General features: G+C 40.8%; 1 protein-coding gene across 1 annotated transcript in view; it reads left to right on the top strand.

The window, feature by feature from the left end:
• The first annotated feature begins 7,774 nt into the window (after positions 1-7,774).
• DPY19L1 (dpy-19 like C-mannosyltransferase 1) overlaps positions 7,775-23,534 on the top strand; it is a 50,533-nt gene continuing 34,773 nt past the window's right edge. Inside the window, exons 1-7 of the mRNA XM_084307007.1 lie at positions 7,775-8,076; positions 8,582-8,650; positions 13,596-13,620; positions 14,922-15,009; positions 15,651-15,788; positions 21,408-21,528; positions 23,274-23,367. Of these exons, the coding sequence (XP_084163133.1) occupies positions 7,791-8,076; positions 8,582-8,650; positions 13,596-13,620; positions 14,922-15,009; positions 15,651-15,788; positions 21,408-21,528; positions 23,274-23,367 (821 nt within the window). The 5' untranslated portion in view covers positions 7,775-7,790. The remainder of the gene's footprint in view (positions 8,077-8,581; positions 8,651-13,595; positions 13,621-14,921; positions 15,010-15,650; positions 15,789-21,407; positions 21,529-23,273; positions 23,368-23,534) is intronic.

Raw genomic sequence — 23,534 nt, 5'->3', positions numbered from 1 at the left:
GCACGGGGGAGCAAAACTATTCACAGTATCCCACATAGCTCATGGAGAGAGAGAGAGAAGGCAGACACGCAGAGGAGAGCAGTTTGTAAATGGTAAAAGTCTGTATGTAATAGGTGATTCCTATCTGCAGAGTCAGGATGATCACCAGGAGCAATACAAATTTGTGGCTGAGATATTTACATTTTGTACTTGAAACACAGGCCCGATTCTTCTTATTTTGCATCAGACCATTTTCTTATACAGAATTACTCAACACAAGTCAGGTGTGACTCAAGCTCTGCAGATAGCATCGTCTGATTTAAATCAGCAGCGATTCTGACAAAGACTCTTTTTAGTGAGTATGTATAAACACGTGTCATTTTTTTGTTTGTTTGTTTGTTTGTTTTCTTCCCCCAAGATGATGCAGAAATAAAGGTGATGTCTTTGACGATAGAGGGCACTGTGACCTCAAAAATAAGCTGGAAAAGGGTTCTCTAATTGCCAGCACAGCTGATGGGACACGAAGAAAAGTATTTTTCCAGCTAAAAGGGATCACCACCTCTTCCATGATAGTTCAAAATAAGAGGATGGTGATGTGGAAAAGCAAGGAGGGACAGACTTTTAGGGCGTGTAATGTCCTGATGCCCAGGAATGAACTATATTGTCACGTGGGAAACTGAAAGAAAGGGATGGACAGGATCAAGTTGTTCGAGACTGTGGCACACCTCAATATTTTGGGTACACAGTCTTTAAAGCCTGATTTTGGGGGTGTTTTTGGCAAGGCTTCAGAATGTATAAAGAAAGCACGCAAATATGATCATGATATAAAACAAATTATCAAGGAATTAAAAAGGTGAGGAAGGAGATGAGGAAGACATAAGAAACCACTGCTGTTAGTCACCAACAAGGACTTCATATGGAATTTTTGGAATTTGTGTGTGTAAATTTTGTAATTATGTAAGTTAAAGAGTTTGTAGCCTCAACATTTTTTTTTTTTAATTTTTTTTTTCTTTTAGTAAATTCTTTGGCAAAAGGACCAGACTTACCAAGAAAGATGTCCTACAACCCTCAAAGTGACCATATTAGTCATTTCAGCTTGCTGAAAAGTGTTCTGCTTTGTTCTGCCATATGCAAGAAGCAAACAACATTCCCCAGTCATGGCTTTGTTTATTGTTTAAGGGGTGTTTGATATGTAGGATAATCTTGCCTTTGGTCCAGTCTGCCTTTTTGCTTAACTTGTCAAAAGCACTATCACTGTGGATAATTAATCTACATCTTCTCTGCCTTTGCTAATCAGCTCAGGTAAATGATGTACTGAGATCCCCACTGATGTGAATATTGGTGTAAGCAAGAGGTGAAACAAAAAAAATGTGCTAGCATCTGAACAGGCAAAGTAGGGCTCTGCTAGTGTTCCTGGTAACAGCTGTCTGTACGCATTTCACAGCAGTCCACAAGCTTATCCTGCCAAAGTAGATTTGCCACTAAATCTCCAGCAGTGTAGGCTTACTGACTTCAATATGGCAACATATTTCAAGAGTCCTACTGTTTCTCACATCTGGCTGCCCTGCCAGTTGTTAACTGGGAAGCTGTTCAATGAGCACTGCCACACTCTTCTCACATTACTCTTCTAAGTCCATTGCTGACTTCCCATATTTCTACCACAAGTGTGCCCGTATTCTCAATTTTTGCATAGAGGGCGTCTGTTGTGAAATATGGTAATAGCTCAAGCCGTGTCCATATGATCCCATTCTGTTGTTGTCACTTAGCTCCTGCTTGTCACCACAAGCCGCTTCCTCTGTCTTCTCTGATGCATCTTTTGGCAGCAGCTATTTCAAGATGTGCCAAATAAACACCGACTCCGCAAAAGTTGAAACAAAAGCATGGTGGGTGGTATATCAGGTTAAGGTCAGCTGGATCTATCACTTGTGCTTTTAATAGTGAGTTCTGTGGTCCCCAGATAACTTGCTCTATAATTTGCTTCTGCAAATACAAGCATAATCAGGTGCAGTTGCTGGGGCTATGAATCATGGCATCTATGCCAAATTAGCATGACGACTTGCTGTGGCCAAATGCCACGCAGTGAGAACTTGGAGTGTACAGCAAAGGTTCTTCATTTTGAAAGCTATAAGGAGATTAAATCATGCAGAGGAGTTAAAAGTCCTCAGAACAGTGAAGAATTACAGAAACATTCCAGGTCCCGGTTGGGAGGAGATGATCACACTGTGTGTCATAAGAAGGGGAACTGGCAAACCTCCCAAATTGGCTGCTCAGCAGGGCAAGTGGAAGGCTGTGCTACTGCAGTCGTTCTCTCTGCAGCAATGAAGGAAGGGTAACTGGAGATATGTCAGACCTAAAAGGTTCCTGGTGTAGCTTGCATCCTTTTCCTGATATTCATAGTATTTCTTGTTCTTTTTTTCTTTAATTACCCGTGGTTATTTGTTTGCTTCACAGCTACAGGCTCTCAAGCATTTAAAGGTAGCATGAAAATGGCACTGGAAACTGAAAACCAAGAAATCAGATGGTGGAGAATAATTGAGTGACTAATGTTCCTTGGTGCTATTTTGGCAGCAGGCAGTTTGAGGCTTGCAATCATCCCTATAGAAATGAAGGAGGTAAATTTAGGGTCAAACAAAGAAGGGTCTTCAGGACGTCTCATTTTAAAATGGGATTTCAGGCAAGCTGAGTAAATTGTTCTCACTTGTTCCTAGCAGAAATGAGCTTTCGCTTGTATATGAAATCTGCCATAAAGGCGTAGATGCTCCAGTTATGCATTTAAAAATGAAACTGCAACTTTAAAGGTGAGAGAACAGAGATGAAGCGATGAGCAAGCAGAGATCAGGCTGCTCTGTTACTAACTCACCAGGAGACCATTTTTCCCTCTTTACATACAATGCATGTTTAAGGGAGTTAACGTAAGAGGGGATTTCTGTATCCTGCAGGAAGAGAATTGGCCCCACAGGGTCATTAAATAGACCAGGGTACAAGTTATGACTGGTCTGCCACCATGTTCTTCTTTTATCTTCCCTGGCAGATTCCTTCATGTATAAGCTCTGAGGGCAATCCTGCTCCTTTATTTCTGCCTTGAGAGACTCCTCGGGCATCCACACTTCTACCTGGCCCAGTCTTCACCAGAAGTGGTCCCAGCTACTTCCATTCCCATGAAGTCCTTTCCTTAGGTAGGAATTTGCCTGCTCTTTGTCTGAAGCTCAAGCAGGATTAATAGCTAGTTGTCAGACATAGCCATATGGTATGGAGCTCAAAATGCTCTAACTGCCTGGGTATTTATTTACCTGGGGCTCTGAGCTCTGCATTGCTATAGTTATGTCACTGTCAATTCTCAAAATAGCTAGTTTAATGCTAGGTCGAGTACATCTAACCAGGTAGTAGTCCTACATTTGTTGGTTGAGGAGACATACTTTACAGGTTATGCTGTCATTACGTGCTAACCTTGGATTAAATAAACCCAGTAAAGGGAGCCTAGAGTGCCCTAATTTGCTACATTGCAGTCCTTCTATTATTAAGTATGCTGCTGAATGTGTGAAAGTGTGGGGGCTTAACAAAAACTTGATAGAAGCAAAGCCCTGTGGTAGCTGGCAATGGCAGATTAACCTTTCCCTTGCTGTAGAATTTGCACAATATACTCTCAAGCAGTGCCACTGGAACAATGCAGAGCAGTACAAGAAACATTGTTATGGGTACATAAAAGGGTTGTCAATGAGTACTGTCATTCAGATCACCTTGGGAGAGAGAAGGGCTTAGCACCAACAATAAACTGCAAAGTGAGGGTCTTGTTTGAGGCAAGAGGAAGAGCGAGATAACTGGTGGCAAGAAACAGTACAGAAGATGAACATGAGTGGAGGAAAAGAAGTTCTGGACTGTTTGATGACAAGGTGTTCCTCAGGACACTGGATATGCACAAATGCTGAGAGAGGATGTGCAGGAACTACCAAACCAATGTATTTTATTTGAGGACTGTGGGCTATCTCCGTGGAGAGTGTGTCAGAAACACCATCCACCTCAGCATCCTGAGGCTGCTGAAATCTGGCAGGGCGATTTTGAAAGGTGAAGGGACAGTCCCTGTGATCACTCATGGAAAACGCATGGTCAGGGAGAAATGGACTATTTAACAGAAACACAAATGTTGTGGTCCAGGGTGTGCTTTGTTCTGGGACAGCAGAAACTGTGGAATACCATCTTACAGATTTTGCTACTCTTGGGCAAAAGAAGTTAGGATAATCTTATGTCGTGGTTTAACCCGGCTGGCAGCTAAAAAACATGCAGCCGTTCACTCACCCTCCCCCCTCCCTCTCTAGGACGGGGGAGAGAAATGGAAAGTGAAGCCTGTGAGTTGAGATAAAGACAGTTTATTAAGACAGGAAAATAATAATAATAATACAATAATGATAATAGTACTACTACTAATAATAATATGTACAAACAAGTGATGCACAATGCAATTGCTCACCACCCGCTGACCGATGCCCAGCCTAACCCCGAACAGTCTGGCCCCCTCCCCCGGCTAGCCACCCCTATATATTGTTTAGCATGACGTCAGATGGTATGGAATACCCCTTTGGCTAGTTTGGGTCACCTGTCCTGGGTCTGTCCCCTTCCAGCTCTTACTGCACCCCCAGCCTGCCTGTTGGCAGGACAGAGCAAGAAGCTGAGATGTCCTTGGTTTAGTATAAGCACTGCTCTGCAACAATTAAAACATCGGGGTGTTATCAGCACTCTTCTCATCCTAAGCTAAAACACAGCATTCCACCAGCTACTAGGAAGAAAATTAATTCTGTTCTAACTGAAACCAGGACATCTTATTAAGACGATGTCACTGTGATGACCTAGTATACCCTTCAGCACCACCAAGAGTTAAGAGAAATCAGATTTACTCTGAGTTATCACATTTCATTTTTTCCCCGCTTTTTGTTCTATATAGCAAGCTATGTGCTGGCTTACTGAGATCACTCCTTTGTCTGATCTGCAGGATTAGAGATGAGCTACCATGTATGAAACACAGTGTTTGAAATAAACAGAGCTTCTGGAAAAATATACAGTTCTTCTGGTGATATAAACCTAGTTTGTTTTGTATTACTTGTTTCTTCTACAGATTGAAGAAAGTGTCATTTTATTTTTATGTGTACTACTATACTGCAGCTCTTTTGAAGCAGTGCTGAAGGTTTTCTTCTGCAATTCATAGTTGCTGAAAATGGATTCATCTACATTTAAGAAACTAATGCTCTGTCTTGCATTCTCACAATAACTTTGTAAATTGAGTTGTTTAGTTTACTAGTAAGTGCCTTTGTAATCATGTTCTGTGGGTGGTATCTTTTGCTATAAATTGCCTGAAGAGTTTTAATAGAAGAAAAGAGCCTGAAGGTAATCGATTTGCTGCAGGCTGGAGCAGGCCCAGTTAATCTTAATAGTCTAGCCATCCCACAGCAATCATTTGTACCTTAATAATCTCAGCCCTTCCAGTTACTAAGAGCTCCTTGACTGTATTGATTTTGGCAAAATGTAAAAATAGGTTTCTGGAGTTAAAAATCAGCAAAATATATCATAGAGGTCTTTTTCTATGCCAATTAAATGCAGAACTCCTTAACTATCTGGAGACTGTACGTTTCAACCACTCAGCCAGCTCCTCTGGTCACTAAATTTATGGCAAAACTGCATGACAAAAATCAGATATAAAGATGAATGGTTTGGGGAACTCTTTCTCTGTTAGTTACTTGGAAAGCAGTAGGGAAAAGAGTATGTAGTCTTCAAATGTTCAGAGAGTGCTCTTTTTACACTTTTATTTCTATTTAGTATATAATAAGCACAGATAAATGTTTCTTGTAGTATTAATCTGTTACAGGTAATTCATGTTTGAAGAAGGCCCTGTGTTATAATAGGCCCTGTGGGGGACTGGTTGTTTTATGTAACTGCATCAGGTGGCCAAATGAAAGATATTTCTTCCTGTGAGCCTTGCCTTGCTCATTTTTTTTCAAGATAAATGTAACACTTACTGTTTGAAATTACCTTCTAAAATACTTGTGGGTAAAACACTGATTTTTTGTCAACAGGGCAACAAATGTGGAGCTGAGTATTTGTGGACAGATAGGCCCTCTGTCAGTCCCACAGACTTTCACAACTTTTTTTTTTTTTTAATCTTTACACTATTATTGTGGTAACAACATTCCTACTATTGCAAAGACAGCAAAGGCAATCCTTTTCTCATGTATCTTCTACCTTGATAGGTGAATCTGGACCAAAACTACCTTCCCGTGCTAACAGTCTGACTGTATAGTGATCAAACATAGTTTGAAATGTTTCAAACATGCCCAAAACTCATGAGTAGAAGACCTGTGAATACAGGGTGATGAAGAGAGAACAGGGACAGAAAAAAAAAAAAAAGTGTAAAGACAGAAATAAAGTGCACCAGGGAAGCAAGAAGTATGTATGGTTGAGAAAGGTGTTGCAGGGGAAAAAATAAAAGGGTGGCAGAGAGAAAAGTGTCAAATGGATCAGTCTGCTCTATTTAATCAACTTTGTCAAAGAGAGGTAATTAAATTTGTTTATCAGTGTTGGATGAGTCACTGACCACTGTTGTGTGCCACGCAGAAAAGCACAGGTAGGAAGAGGACAGGCAGTTTTGCTGTAGCTGGGTGCCGTCTGCCAGTCGTGCTGTGCGTTCATCACCCTTAACAGAACGGTAATTCTGGGTGTTAGTGTGGGAGTCGTAATTGCTGCCCTGATTTACTGGTAAAAACCACTTCAGAAAGTTGTACAGAAGTCTCCCCTCGGGGAAGAGGAGGGCCTGGGCTGGTACATAAGCCAGCCAGGCACCCCAGCACCCCAGCTGTAAAGCATAGCAGTGAAACCTTGACATCCGTGAGGTCCACCCGAGAGAAACACCAACCTCTTGCTATGAATGTAAGGAGACTACAGTCTTTGGGCCAACCTCAGCTAACGTAGGCTGCTGTAGGCCAGCAATGGAGTTTTTATTTCTGACTAAACATGTGATTGCATGCCTTAAATGAAATCCCAAGTGCGGATCGGTGCTTCATTCTCTAAATATTGCTTCAGAGCGGTGGCTCTTGATGATTTTTAACCTCCAAACCCAGAGATGTGTCCTGGCAGGAGCTGGAGGCTGCCGGTGGACTTGCTTTGCCAGGGGCTGGAGGGGAGCTGTGTGGGGCTGTGGCAGAGGTCAAGTCCACAGCTAAGTGTGTTATTGGCACACCTCCACGCTTAAACTCCCTAAAGAAGGGAGAGAGGCAGGAGCAGGAGCAGGAAGAGTTGCTGGTGTTGTTTTATATGGCTGGGCTACCCCGAGCCAAACCACCTTCTGGCTGCCACCACGACGGGAATTAGGCGAGAGGAGGGGGGACCCTCCAGACACATCTCCCTCATGAGGGCACAGGAATTAACCGAGGCGATGCTTGAGGAACTAGGAGCGGGAGAGGATAAAAAAGACAAGCGTGGGGACAGGACGAGGCGGTGAAAGAACCGCGGCCGCCCCTGCGCGAGGCGGCAACAGCCGGAGCCGAGCCCTGCGGGCCGCGGCAGGGTTGCGCCCGGCCGTTGCGCTGCGGGGCGGCGCCTGCCTCAGCGGCGGGCGGGCGGTGGGGGGCGGAGGGCGGCCGTTAGCGGGGGAGCACCGCCCCCGGTCCTACGTGTCCGCGGCCGGGCGGAGCCCAGCCCCGCCGAGCCGAGTCCCGTTCCGTTCCCCTTGCCGCTCCGCCCCGAGGCCCTGCCCGGGGGTGGGGGAAGCGTCTCGGGGAGGGAGGAGCGCCCCGTTGCCGGCGCGGCCCGTCAGGGACTATGCGGAGATGGCAGTCCCGAGCCGAGGCGGGAACAAAGAGTCGCCGCCGCTCAAGCCCGGGCAGCGCTCGCCGGGCGGCAGCCCCCGCAGTGGCCGCGGACGGCCGGCTCGCTCCCCCGGCAGGCAGGTCCCCGGCGGGGCCCGCGGCGTGCGGAAGGGAGGCGGCGGGCGGCGGGGCGGCCGGAGCGAGCCCCCGAGAGGCTGCAGGGAGGCGGCGGCGGCCGGCCGGCTGCGGGACGCGCTGGGCCGCGGCCCCCTGGGTCTGCTGCGCGTCTGCGGAGAGCGGCTGCGAGGTGGGTGCGGGGGGCTCGGGGGACCGGAGGGGGACCCCGCGGGGAGCCCCCGTGGCCTCCGCAGCCCCCAGGGAAGGGGCTGCTGGCTGCCCTAGCAGCCTTGGGGGGCTCTCAGGGGGGCTCTGCTAAGAGCATTGGGCAGCGTTGGCATCGCCTGCTGGCTCGCTGTGCGGGCTGGCTGGTGCCTTGGAGTCTGACTTCTTCCTGCAGCGGGTTTATCTATAGCGTCTATATATGCGCTGCTCGCCCTCTCGCAAGTTACTTTGCAAAAGTTGTTTCCGGGAATTAAAACCCCGAGGATTCGTGCGTGCACTTTCACAGCCCGCCTGTGATGTTCAGAGCTTGCTGTGTGTGTGCAGCTACCAGCTCGCCGCGTGAAATTCTTGACCAGCCTTCCAGACTGTTGAAAGATTTTTGCAGCACTGTGTGTGATGCTGCTAAGTTTGAGCGGTTCGACAGAGGCTAGTCGTCACTGATGCCCAAAATATTCGGTTTCTTTTGACAGTGTTTGTTGATGACAGAAGGGCCTTCATTGTAAAAGCTGATAGCAAGATATGGCTCACTTTCATTCTGGGTAAGTAGAGGGAGTGAGCTGGGGAGAAATCTGCCCTTTTTGCCTTTGTCTCTGCAATTGTAAGCCATACCAAAATATATTTGGAAACATAACTTTAAAAAAAAAAAAAAAAAAAAAAAAAAGCCTGATTTATATTGAAGAGGTGTCAGGAAATAGCTTCCTACCTATGGAGGTGTTGTTTGTTTGTTTATTTATTTATTTATTTATTGAAGTTATAGCAGCTGATGTGGTATTATGACATTTATAGGAAAGTAATTGTTCACGAGAGATTTACAGATCTCCCCTATGCAGTCATTAATTTCTAGGAAAAAAAAAAATAGCAACTGTTAAGTAAAATTGTTGTTGTGGTCAAAACAGCTCCTTTTATAAGGATTATGGGTAGGAGAAATGTAACTGTAGGGGGGTGTAAATTCAAATGTTGTTATCTCTGGGTATATTTGGGAGTTAATGATAAAATGACTAGTGGCCAGAGTGTTGGAAAAAGCATCTAAAGTACCTGCAAAAATAAATAAATAAAATGCATTTGTAAAGTCAACAAAAGTTAAATAATCGCGTATTTAGCAAATGCACAGTTAGATATTCTCTTGAAGGCATTATGTTAAAAGACTGTCAAGGTATTCCAAAGATGCTGGTATTACTGATGACACCGCCAGTGGTCCTTGTTGCCAGAGGGAGTTTCTTCAGTCTGATGAATTACATTGCAATGTAGCAGCAGAGGAACAACGCTTAGCTTACAAGCTAATTGATGACTAAACTGTTGCGGAATTGCTTTGCTTACCTCTGTTTATTCAGCATTTCCTATACTAGCAGTGACTTGTGATGCAGAAACATTAAACAGATGGTCAAAAATTAAAGAATGCTTTCTTTAAAAACATGCTTTCTTCTCAAAAGAAATTTGAGAGCAGATTAGGTAGAGAGCCTTATCATTTCTGGAGTTTTAATTTGACTGTGAAACTCAGCCAACTGAATGCTTAGACTGTTAATAGTAAACCTATTGCAAGTAGTGAAGTATGTAATAGCACACGATATTTGCAGAAGCAAGGGATGTAAATGTGATAAATATGAAATAGTATTTTTTCGTAAAGTTTTGGTGGTGAAGGTCTAGATCTGATAAACAGAGGCTACTGCTGTTGGAGCTAGTGTTGTTACGGGGTGTTATTTTTTTGTTTTAAGACCAAACTCCAATTTAGGTGCCACGATAAAGTTGTCAGGTTTTCAAGAACATTCTTCTACAGCACCTGTGCACTAATTTTTTAATAATCCTTGAACTGAGGCCTAATTGTGATTGCACAGAGTCTGACGATGGAACATCTTCAGAAAACTGCAGGAGCAGTCCATGCTTACACGCTCCTCATTGTTACCTGTTGTGCTGTATTCCTACTTAGTCACTTTGGTAATTAGCGAAGTGTTAGTCAGTTTCTCGTATGTTCCATACCCTGGTGTATTACGGTGTCTCAGCATTTGTTGTTCACTTGGTAAATGGGTTCAGTATATTATGGCTTTTAACAATAGCTTATTTCTTCAGTATGTAGTTTCCCAGTGCTTGTCATAAGCCATTCACATTGCCTTTTTTGAACATGGGGAATATGAAGAATAAACAGCCTTAGTCTGCAAAAATCTGATCATATGCATTGCTTTTAATGATTGTTACACTGGGCAAGAAAATGGCATCTGCAGCTTCAAGTACGTGGCAGTTGTATAAGTTTTTGTAGCATTAGGACTCTAGTATCCATACACTTCCTTTGCTCCCCAGTAAGGACATTAGTGGGATCAAGGGTGGCAATTTAAGAGAGCTGATCTGCAAATTTTCCATCAGAACCTGGCTTAATGTATGTCTGGATGCAGTCAGTCAAAAACTGTAGATTTGAATTCATAATGCAAGTCTATACATTATGCGTATCGTCTCTTCATGTAAGTAACTACATGAATTGCTGAGTGATTATAAAAGGTTTTGCTTCTATACTTATAATAGAGTAATATTATGAAGCTTCACAAAAGTGTATATGAGATTCTTAGAAAATAACCGTGATTGAATGTATTTACAGTTAATGGATTGATTTATAAATAAAACATTTACAGAAGGGAAGAATCAGCTTTAAATATATTGTTTCCTCTATGAAATAAGAGAATGTTTGCATCTGAAATATAATTTCCATGTTAATAGATAATTTATTTGCAACTTGAAAATACTATATTTTTGGCTTATTTGGAGGTCATGCATAGTACTTATAGCTAATACACATTTTTTGCCCTTGGTGTATTTATTTAGTATGTAATCTGTCTTAAAAATAGATTTGTTTTATTGTTAGAGTGTGTGAGAGTTTATATGTAAATGTATTTCGGCATGTAATTTTACTGTGAGTCTTAAAAATGTTACTGAGAAATGAAATAATGCCTTGTGTTTCTGTCTGCAAATGTGAGGTTCAATACGTAATAAGAAAGAGAGGTATGGACTGTTCTGTTTCCTTCTGCCTAATTGTTGCAAAACATGCTTGTTGATCGAATATGGTTTGCTGTGTTGCTTATGTAGCTAATGTGCTTACCTGGAATTCCCTGTCATCTGCTTTTCTGAACAAAGAGTGTAAAGCTTCTCCATTAGAACTAATGTCCTTAGTATAAAAAATCTGCAGCGCTGAAACTTTTCTAAGACGCTGAATTCCACTTAATGAGAACTATATTGAGAAACTCTTCAGTGACTTTTTTTTTCCTTGAAAGTATATGTAAAAATGTGAAGTTCTAAACGAAAGCTTATGGAAATATATTAATTTTTTAACTGAAATCCAGGCCTCTATTTGAGAAAACCACTTCAGTGATTAAAGTGGAGCTGAAAGATCCTTTAAGGGAGTTTTACAGTGTTATTGTATAACCTCAACTAGTATGTAGAACATGTGACTTGAGGTAAACGTTTTCCTTTATAATTGCAGACAGGTAATTTAAAATCATTTTTCCCCCTTAGTTCTTTCTTTAATCTTACTTTTTTTTTTTTTTTTTTTTCTGTCTTACCCATGTCCATTTCATTTATCTTTGTACACAAAACTTTAATATTAAAGTTCAAGTTCACGACTGTAACTTTGTCAAATGTGGTGACAGTGATAATAACTGCCACTGGTGGCAGCAACAACATTTCCAGGCTCTGTGCTAGAGGAACATGTGGTTTGGAAATATATATGGGGCATGAAATATACAGTCAGTTGGTTTGGCATTTGCAAAGGATTTTTTCTTTTTGTTGTTCCTGCTTCTTGCCAGAAGCAGACCATCATACACGTGTAACACGCAGTTGGAAGACACATTCCTTCAGTAACTCTTGGGCTATATTCTGTGTGAGTGTGCAGGTGTTTGGTGTAAGGTGCAAGCACCTGGAGCTGAGCTGTGCCATGCTGTGCCCTCCTGCCTCCTGCTGCTGGAGGCATGTGGAGATCAGCACCCTGGAGAGGGGTGCGGTGCTCTGTCTCTTTCTGTCTCTGGCCAGATGCAGGCAGGAGGGCAGTTGTCCTCTTACCTCTCAACTCCAGATAGCCTAGGTGCACAGAAGGACCCTCCGCTAACCAGAAGGATTTCTTGTATTGAAGGCCACCAGTCTACCTGACCAAGTCCTTCTATCTTAATTCCTACCACTTATCCCTCACTTGCACTAGATTTGATTCCACAGTGAGCTCAGGATTCATTGTGGGTGCTACCCATGCAAAATGGAGTGGCTGCTTCTCTTTTTTTTGCACAAGAATTAAGAGACCTGTTGTGGTGGTTTTACCTTGCTGGGCAGCTGAACTCCACCACAACTGCTTTCTCACTCCCCCTCCTCAGAAAAAGAGGGACAGAAAAAAGTATCCTGGAAAGAAAAAAAAAAAAAAGTTCATGGGTTGAGATAAGGATAACTTAATTAAAGGAAAAAGGAAGGGGAGGGAGGGGAGGGGAGGGGGGGGCTGGGGAATGGCAAAAGCTGTGTGGAACCACACAGTTAGAAAATAACATTCTCTACTTCCCATCAATGAGTGATGTTCAGACATGTACTGCAAAGCAGGGCCTCAATACATGTATCAGTTGTTTGGGAGGACAGATGTCTTCATAACAAGAGCCCCCCTCTGTTGGGTCTGTCCGGGATGGAGTCACCTTTCCCTGCAGCAGCCCATGCCCCCTCTCCTTCTCCTTTCCCACTCCTTATTGCTGAGTGTGACAGCACAAGGTATGGAATATCCCTTTGGTCCATTTAGGTCAGCTGCCCTGGTGATGTCCTCTCACCACCTCTCGCCCACCGCCAGCCTGCTGGCTCTTCAGGTGGTTTGGAGGGATGTGTGCCAACCCTGCTCAGCAACAGACACAACACTGGTGTGATACCAACGCTGTTCTAGCTGCAAGTGCAGAGCACAGCACTGTATGGGCTGCTACAGGGAAAGTTAACTCCATCCCAGCCAGACCCAGTGCACCTATACTGTTTGCTTACCACTTTATCATTTGTCATTTCTGTTGTTCCTTCACATTCCTCCCTTGTTCTGTACCTAGGTGACAACAGTGCAGCTAGCATTCCATTTGTCCGTTTTGAGACTATTACAAGGCAGACTCTACTATTTTCAGCAATTACAGTCTCCATTAGGTTTATGTTGACATCTTAAAAATGTTTCAAATTTGCTATATGTAACGTACAAGTGCTTATAATTCAGTTGTGTGTCTTGATAGCTGAAATGGGAGTGCATTAGGTTCTGATGGATCACCTTGAGTGATGCAAGGTACAGGTGGGATCACCTATTGCTGAATGCCACCAGTGTCATTTCAGAGTTTCAGAGAGTTGCCCATAAAAGTTAATTCAGATACTCCTATTCTGCTGCTGCTCTGGAGGCTGAGTACCTTCTGTGCATCTCTGAAGTAGTACTATAATTACTTAAAAGAACACGATTTAGTGTTATGTGATTTAAATATTTAAGTAACTTGACACCTTTTGTTTCCTTTACAGCTGCTTTTGCAGGAGTCCTACACTGGTAAGATTGTATTTATTGCTTTAGAGTAATATGGTACTTGAAAATGTCATTTTGACTTATATTTAGACAAGCTATTGGGATAATTTATATTTAGATCTTGCCTTTCAAAACCAAATTGTCATCTCTAAGATGAATAATTCTGTTCTCGTGAAGCTGACTTAAAAGGTTTCTTAAGCCTGTTCAGCCAAGAGTGAAGCCTGTTTTGCAGCTGGAAAATCATTGGAATCGTAGAATATCCTGAGTTGGAGGGGATCCACGGGGATCATAGTTCAGCTATGTAAATTCATCTGCATTTCCTCTAGCAGTCCTTTTTTCCCCTGAGTGGGTTTTGAAGGTCCAGGTAAACCCTTTCAACTTCTTCCTTTGTTCTGCTTATTTACATAGTGCTTCAATTTCTTAGTTTTGCATCATATTCTCTTTGACCTCTTCAGAGAGGTCTGGCCAATGTTTTCTTTGTGTACAGAATGGCCTTTCAAGTAGTTTTTGTCAATGTAATCCCCACATTTCAGGGTCCATCCTAATCCTCACCTTTCCTGTTTTGTAGGGACCTGAAACAGAGTGGTTTCTACAGTGATTTTCACCCAGCTGCCTTTGCTGAGATAACAAGTTTCTTCCACTGTGTTTTTGTTTCCTACCTTAAAAAGAACTATTGATTTTAGTAGTCTGCTTCTTGCAAATTCCTGTTCAAAAGCAGGGCCGTGTACACTGCTCCGTTTCTTTTCCATCCTCTTTCAAGAGGAAGTTCCACTTGGACTTTACAGATTTTTGCCTCCAAAATTATTTGCATTTTTCCTGTCTTTTTTTTCTTAGTTGCACATTTATTTAAATAATGTTAATAGTCCTCATTTCTATGTATAATCACAGATGTCTGCATTAAAATACAACTCAGGGAAGTTTTTAGCAGAGAAAACCTACACTATGTACATTTACACCATGGTATTTCCACCAGTTTTTAATCTGTACTTCTTTTCATTTGTAGGATATTTGAAATTTATTTCCAAATATTTGCTAATTTTAACAGCATTACAGTTTTGTTTCTAAAAAGCATTAGGGTATTTTGAAGTGCAGACGTTTAAACTTATTCCATAATAGCATTTGATATATAGTCTATGGATCCCATTTTTCCATTCAAGGTTGTCTGAACAGAGGAGAATGTTGATACGGTGCCCGAGTAAAATAGCAGTTTATAAGTAGACTTTGGGTCTGTGGTGAATGTTTTGCCAGCTGTTCCTTGGTGTGTAGGACTTAATAAAGGTTCTAAAATGCCTGACTCAGGATTAATTATTGTTATTCTTTAACAGGTGTCACATAACAACTCTTTTTGAAAATGACCGTCACTTTTCTCATCTGTCAACGCTAGAAAGAGAAATGGCCTTTCGCACGGAAATGGTTAGATTATCTTTTAATAACAATTCAGTGATTGCACAGCTTCTCTTCATAATATTGTGATTGTGGGCTTTCCAAAATTTCTTAATACTGTCTGGATAAGTAAAAATATTTTGATATCTTGCATCTAACATGCATTATGGTTTTACGTATAGAGCATTTGTGTGTCTTGAAGTTGATAACATTGTGAATGTATCTCTTCACAGTTCGCTTCAAATATGATTTAAAAATGTGATTCTAGAGGACCTAAAATACAGAACTGCAAAAGTCTGATAGCGAACTTCTGATTATAGTCTTGTTATGCAGCGGTTTTTAAAGTCATTTTTAATTAATGTTTGCATATGCATACACCTTTTGGCAGCTTTTATTAGTTTGAGAATTATGGAATATTATGCTAATGCATAGTTAGCTAACCAAATGAGAGATTCCAGACGTTGTGTTATGACTCAGACGGTAAGGAAGCCCACACTGGTTGTTTCAGTGGCAGTAATAGGAAGAGATTTGAAAACAGAGAAGTCGTCTTGAATAATTTTTTCCTATTTGTTCTAATACAAAAATAATTTTAAAATTGAAGCTTGCATGTGGTGGTTCATGAAGCAGAAGTGATCTCTTTAATGATAAATAATAATTCTGCTCTCCTGTAGGGTCTTTATTATTCCTACTTCAAGATAATTATTGAGGCACCATCATTTTGGAATGGACTGTGGGCAATTATGAATGACAAACTAACTGAATATCCTTTAGTGATTAACACCTTACAAAGGTTCAATCTTTACCCAGAGGTGAGTTATGTTTTGAAAATAAGATCCTTAAATATATGAGAAATCTCTGGTTTCTTTAGGCTTGATTATAAATTGTGAGAAATGTTACTCTGGAAAGTGTAAAGATACAGTGATTAATGAAGTGTTGCTTAAATACTATATTTTAGTTCCAGATTTAAAATGTGAAAGTTAACTTCATAAACTGTGGTCAATTGCCATTGTTATTAACTGTTCTTGGACTTCAAGTATCTTCAACCAAATGCAGATACTCTCTGCATCCTGGTATTGCATACCCTACAGTTTCAATCCAGTTCTATACTCCCTGTTTATTTTTGTTCTTTTTTTCTGGAAGTAATTAGCCGACATGGTGTACTTCAGGAAACACGATATACGAAGTATAAGTGATATGTGACTATGTCTGCAGCAGTGAAGATGCTGAGAGGTTATTTTGGCTTGCATTTTGTGTAGGATGATAAACTAATGAATCATCATAGTCTACTGTGGCCTTAAAATCCATGAATGGTAATAGTTTATTTTGCTAGTTGTGGAAGAAATTCCTCTTTAGAAGACTGCCTGCTGTTGTTTTGTATGTGCTTGTTACCTGATTGCATTAAGTTTTCTCTGCTTTTTTTTTGTCACTAAAGAGAAGATGTCATTAAGTACAGAAATGTTTGTTTTTCTCTCTTGCAGTGTTGCCTGTGTCTCTTAAATATTTTGCAGAAGGGAAACTCTTTTGGTTAATGTACATTTATGTAACTCCATGTGTCAGGGACAACTTGTTTCTTGGAGAACCAGGGACTCATAATGGCTGTAATTGCTGATTACTAGCATTTATACTCATTCTCCTGCTCTGTCAGAGCAGAGCTGCTTCCAGGAGCTGTATGTGTAAGAGCTCCCAGCATGCATGTATTTTTACAACTGGCATGTTGTGATTTCATTTGCTTTTTAATTTCTTGCTCTGGAAGTACTAAATGCTATAGGCTGTTGCTTTTCGTTATCCTCTTGTTGTCATGTGTGGTGATTGGTTGGTTTTCTTGTTCGTACTCCAAAGTGATTGCAGTTCAGTTCTAGAAATGCAACATTAGGAATGTGTGCTGTGTTTGAGTAATATGGTTACTTTCTTTAGCTGAGAAAGATTTTCTGACTTCAGCTAGTGCCTGACTTGGAAAACAAAGGTAACTTCTCGAGTGAACTTGCTCTTAGAGAATCATCAATACCACCGTGAAAGATGACTAAGTAAATTGCTCTTGTTTTGATTTCAACACCAATAAGATACAGTAGCTTGACTTCCTGTAAAAACATTGAGTAGATTACTGTGCAAAAAATGTAGGCTTGTCTGTTCATTCTGAGTTTTCTAGGGTCTTACTGGCTTATTGAACTTGGTGATAAAGTATGAGTTCATTCATCTTTTCTGTGCCTGTGTGAACATGCAAAACAGACAAATGGTCTCCTCTGCTCCTTTCAGTCAGTTGCTACTTGATGTCTAGCCTTCCTGTAAACAGCTTTTTTAAAAAGCATGTTTCTTGAGTGCTCTTGTTTCCACATAACTGTATCTATAAAGTAGTGAACAGGTGCAACTTGACTTCTAAAGCGTGTTCTCCAAATTTATCTAGTTTTACTTGTGATGGGTGGTAGGAAGATGCTTGTGGAGTTATTAGTTGGCAGTGAATTTTTTTCTTCTGATACCCAGTACCCAGTCATGTTTCCTAAAAGTGTTTAATTTCCTGTTTAATATTGTAGAAGCTTTCCAGCTCTTTCTGCCCAATAGAAGCATTAAGGCTGAATTCCAGTAAAAATTTGTGTGTAGTGGATCTCAAAATCAATTGCATCAAAAATATCCTTGAAATCCAGTTACTAAACAGGATGTAAAAGCCATTAATAGAATAGCTTACCTGCACGTACAGCTGATATTAGCCATGAAAACTTAAAAACAAATAAAACCCCCCAAAACAGTCTGTAATGAACACTTCATCATCTTTGTAAATGATGAAGTAAACAAAACAAAACAAAACAAACAAACAAAAAAAACAAACGAAAACATTCTTTACAATTGCACAATGTTATAGTGCCAAATAAAGTTTTGGTTTTCTGGGTATTTGCTGCAGTTAGGCAGTTTCAGTAGCTGTGTAGGTGTTTTCATTATGTGGACCCTGATGTGAAGTGACAGAGAGATAATGTGTTAATTTCATGTTAATAACTGGTTTGCTCTCTGTCTGCTCACCTTTACAGAACAGTTGATATTTCTGTGTGTAGTAAGAATGATGAAAATTTGAGTTGGAGTGATAAGTGTTGCAAAGACCCATGTAGTTGGGGTTAAGTGCTTAATCAAAGGCAAGTAGTAAAAGTAATTGACTTTTCTACATGTTCTTTAACAGCAAAGGACTGGTCCACAGAGGATTCCCTGAGTGTGAGAGCCAATCTATTCTTTTCCAAGTTTCACATTTACTGACCCATCCAGTATGGGACAGATGAAATTCCAAAAATGTCATTGTGTTCTAATTGATCTAGCAATTTTGTGCTACTGGTTTGCTTCCATTTTTATGTGTGTGTTTACTGTTTCATGTGAAATAGCTTTTGGTAAAAATGTTTCTGTGCTTTGTAGGAAGTACCTAAAGCCCTTGGTAGCATTTTTAGGGAGTATTCATGTGTGGTAACATCTGCAGCTGACATAAGCAGTTGCGACATAAAAAGGTTAAGTTGGTAAATCAGATTTATTTATTTTTTTTCCAACATCGGTTCAGCAAGAATGCTTTATGTGCTTGGGGTAATGTCAGCTTCAGGGCTGGTGGTGCAAGCATGCTAGACAGGTGTGTCTCTAAGCTTCCATTCGCATTCTGTTGGCAGCGTACAAACCATGATCAGGTGATGAGAGGAAGGATTTGGAATTGGTTCCCAGCGTTGTTGTTGTCTACCTGAAGAGGGGGCAAGTGTCTGGTTCTTGTATGCACACATGCACAGCAAGAAGTGCCAGGGCACAGATGGTGAGGGAGCCCCCAGGACTTCAGAATAATGTACTACACAGGACACAATATTGAGGCAAGGAGTCTGGGTCTAGACAGAAAGATCCAGTTATGTTTGGAATATATAAGGTTTATGTTGCGAGAGCATAAAGAGATGAAATGATTAATGGTGATTGGAGTCTTAGTTTGAAAAATTAATAAATCATAGGATTGAGAACAGCTGAAGTTGGAAGGGATGTCTGAACATCATCTAATCCCACTCAAAGCAAGATGAAGTAGAGCAGATTGCTCAGGGCCATCTCTTGTTCAGGTTTGAGTATCTTCATCTCTTTGGGCAGCCTGTTTTAGTGTTTGAACACCCTAATAGTGTCTAAAAAAATAATTTAAAAAGAACTTTTATATGTAAGTGGAATGACCTACACATTTCAATTTGTGCTTATTGGCTCTTGTCCTGTCACTGGGTGTGACTGAAAGCAGTCTGTCTTAGTCTTCTTTACTCCATCTATGTCCTTATTATTTCAAGCAGCCCAGAACAGGACTCAGCGCTGGAGATCCATTTTTACCAGCCCTGAAGATAGGGGAAGGATCATCCTCTATGCCTCCTGACTCCCTAAATACAGTTGAGGATACTTTTTGCTTTCTTTGTGACCGGGGTTCATTTCTGGCTCACTTACAGCTTGTCCACCAGGACACCCAGGTCCTTTTCTGCAAAACTGCTTTCCAGCTTTTCTGCAAAACCGCTTTCCAGACTGCTCCCCAGTCTGTATTGGTGTGTGGGGTTCCTCCGCAGTGCTGCAATTTCACATTGTGAGATTCTTGTCAGTGCATTTCTCTCACCTGTTGAGGTCCCTCTGAAGGGCAGCACAAATGTCAGCTGCTCCTTCCAATTTTGTATCATCTACAGACCTGTGGAGGGTGCTCTCTTGTCCCGTCATCTAGTCATTAATAAAGCTGGGGACAGATTTTGCACCAGTATTGATCCCTAGTGTGCTCCCGTAGTGACCGGCCTCCAGCTGGCCTTCGTGCTGCTGATCAGTCTTCTGAACCAGTGCAGCTAGTTCACAGTCCTGTGTCCACTTACACTGTTTTTCATCAGTTTGTCCAGGAGGATATTATGGTGCAAGGTTGAGAGCTTTCCTAAATCAGGATAAAGAACATCCACAGCTCTCCCCTCATCTAACAAGCCAGTCATCTCAGAAAGCCGTGAAGTTAGTCAGGCGTGAATTCCCCTTTGTAAATCCATGCTGGCTGCTTCCAGTCGCTTTTTTTTTTTTGGTCATTAGTATGTTTGGAAGTGGTTTCCAGGAAGATTTACTTCACAGCTGTGGAGGCTCAACACCGATGGGCAACTAAGGACCACCATGCATGCCACTCTTACATTCCCCCTCCTCAGAAGGACAAGGGGTTAAAAATACGATGAGGGGAAAAAAAGCTCCTGGTTTGAGATAAGAACAGGGAGATCACTCACTGATTGCCGTCACAGGCAGAGCAGACTCGGGATAAGGAAAATTAACATAATTTATTCCCAATAAATGCCAGAGTGGAGCATTGAGAAGTGAAAGCAAGCTAAAGACAACCATCTCCCACATCCGTCCAGCATTAGCTCACCTTTGAGCAGCAGCAGGTCCCTTCTGGGGCAGCTGGCTCTGGTCTGACATGGGGCAGCTGCTGGTTTCTGCTCGCAGCCCCCCTGCCCTGCTACCAAAGCCTTGCCACATAAGCCCAATACCTACCTTATTAGGGATCAAGCTGTTATTCCCTGTATTTGCTTCTTGCCCTTCTTAATGATGGAAGTGACATAAACAGTTTTATTAATTGCATGGGGAGAGAAAAGAGGGAATCATATTTCCTGTACGTGTTTTCTGTGGCACAGGGTTGGGACAGATAATGCTGCAGTGGTGAAACGTATTTCCAGTCTAGGGACCCCCAGGTTATAACTTTCAAAGCAGCTTAACTGGAATGGCCACATTATTCATTTATGAACTCCATATAGTCTCTTACATCCGGACAGAATAGCTTGATAATCTTAACTCTAGTGACTTCGCTGTGAGATTAGTTGTAGCTTTTATTTGCATAAAATACTGTTGTTTTCTGTGTCAGGTATTGAGATTTAATTTGGTTGTTGTCATAAGAATATTACGACTTTTCCATGGAAAATGGAAATGCTGTCCTATATTGCATCTAGAAGCGCTTTCTAATGCATGCTTAAGTTTAACCTACTAAAGTTTATCTGGGTGAAATAGAAAAACAAACAAATACAAAAATGGGGGGGGAAAATAAAGATTTGGTCCATTAATATTTTGTCCATGTGGAAAAAATAAGCAATTGTTTTTTAATTGATATAAGGTCAAGATCTGGGATTTTAATATCTGATAAACAAAATAAGATAAATGGGGAACCTTGTGGAAAATAGTGAAATATGATTTTTTTCAAATATTTCAGTTTGATTGATTTAAATTATTTCTATTCTCAAGTTGGCATAATTTTAGTCTATTACTGAATGCTTGGTCTGTGCTGAATGCCTTCAGTGAATTACAGTCAACAACACTTAGTAATTTAGAGAAATGCTGAGCTTGAAAAAAGTGCTTGGTGATGGCCGGTTGTTGTGAGAGGTTACCTTGGGCAGTGAGCTAATCTCCAAGTTCCTTTTCAGAAACTTCAAATCCTGTTTTCTGCCTAGGTGGTCCTCGCCAGCTGGTACCGCATATATACTGCCATTATGGATTTTCTTGGTGTACCAACAAAGACATGTTGGACTGTAAACAGAGGAAAAGGGCTTAGTCCTGTTGAAAGCTGTGAGGGTGAGTTGTGTTTTGTTCTAGTTTCTCCCTGGAATCATATAACTGTGGCTTTATATATGTCAGAAAAAAAAATAAAAATAAAAATATTCCAGTGTCTTTATCACTTATGTGCTTTCATTTGGCTAAACCTGTGTTTTGGCAGATTCGCAACACTTGTGAAAAACATGAAAAAAGACACTTATAAGAACACCAAGGGTGAAAATGTGGGCTTTGCTCATTAGAGAGTTTCTCCTATCTAGGAGTACTACCTGCCTCCTGCACTTCAAATGTGCATAGCTGTAGTCTGAGCCTTCATTAAATTGTGCTTTTATAAGATGTCCTAAATATAATTGGAGGCTGCTTTGGATGCATTAAATTTTTGTAGGATCTGTAATTCATTCCAAGATACTACATTTCAAAAACTTACCTTCTGTATTTCCTCTCCTAACTAAAACTTGAGGAGTGGGAGGGAGGGGGAAAAAGATACCCACAAAACTCCCTTTTGGAGAATATTTTATGTAGTGATTTTGCTGGGAAAGTACCCTCGTGTGACCTAATATTCAGTGTAAGAATTTCAACCTTATGTCTTGAATTTGACATCATAGCTTCTTGCTGCCACTTCTTAGCTTTTTTAATTTTATTTTGACATTCAAGTATAGGCTTTTAAAGTAAATTATACTATAGAAGTACATTGCCCAGAAAAAACTGTTGATGTTCTACAGTTGGTTAAAGCTAACTGATAAATGGTAGTTTGTGTAGTTGTTTCATTTTATCATTTGAAATGTCTTTGTGTAGTCACACATTAATATTTTTTCCTTTGCACAAAGCTATACAAACTCTCTTCAGAGCTCAAATGATTCAATTCCTCTAATGTTGTCAGAAGCAGTAAACAGTCAATAAATGTGTAAGTTACAATTCCTGGAGTTTTTAAACAAACAAAACAAAACAACCACCACAACAAAAAAACAACAAACATCCAAACAAGGAAACTCCACAGCTACTGAGGCTACCATTTTTGGAGGTCATATATTCATCTTATTTTGGAGAACTGTCATGCTATACTTTCAGCAATAGTGGATAAACATTGCTGTGTACTAAACGCTGACATTTTGCTAGCTTCTGTGTAGTGAAGTAAAGCTTTTTAAGTTGTAGTGCAGAAATGATTAGAGCCAGGAGGATTTAAAGAAAGAACAACAAGCATGTGAACAAAGAAGTGTTTGTGAATGAATAAACTGAAAGACGTGCATTACTAGAACATCTGTTGGCATCTAATGAAAGAAGAAAAGCAAAGAGCATTATGTGTAATTTATGTTTAAAGATAGATTTACACCTGAAAGAGAATGGAAGTGAGAGTATGGGGAGCACAAACCTGTTCTAAAATCCTTTATGATTTCAAAATTTCTGTAGAGAATGTTGTTACAGTAATGCTTACCCCTTCTATACATTTCTTTATATACATATATAATATATAGGTAAAGCATCCCTCTTGGTTTGTTCTGTTTCTGACTGCACAAATGCTGTGTGTACCCCTCCTCTTCTTTTAATAGTATTTTTATTTTTTTTGGGGGGGGAGAGAGGGGAGGAGGGGAGTGTTGTCTTTTGATTCAATCTTCCCAGTAATATGCATGGCATTTTCTTTTTTTTGTCTCTTTGTGTAGATATATTAAGTTAATCTATGTAATGTGTTTTCTTATAGTGATTGTGTAGTGATTTATAAACTATATGATCTTTCATGTATATTTGACAATGTGTTAATTTTTTGTTAGGGTTGGGAGACCCTGCTTCCTTTTATGTTGCTGTGATTTTTCTTTTGAATGGATTAATGATGTCACTGTTCTTCCTATATGGCACATACCTCAGGTAAGGCAGCTGAGACTGTTTAATTAGTACTGGTAGTCTGCTTTTACAATAAAATTAAAAAATAAAAAATAAAAAAGGTAAATGCTAAAATATTTTGATGGTATATTATTTGTTTGTACAGTAGTAGTATTTTTACTGTAATATATACATTGTCACTGAAAAGTAGT

This window comes from Netta rufina (genome assembly GCF_964035555.1).
Source record: "Netta rufina genome assembly, chromosome: 2".
In the NCBI taxonomy this organism is placed as follows: domain Eukaryota; kingdom Metazoa; phylum Chordata; class Aves; order Anseriformes; family Anatidae; genus Netta; species Netta rufina.
This window is presented reverse-complemented; position numbering and strand designations above follow the sequence as displayed.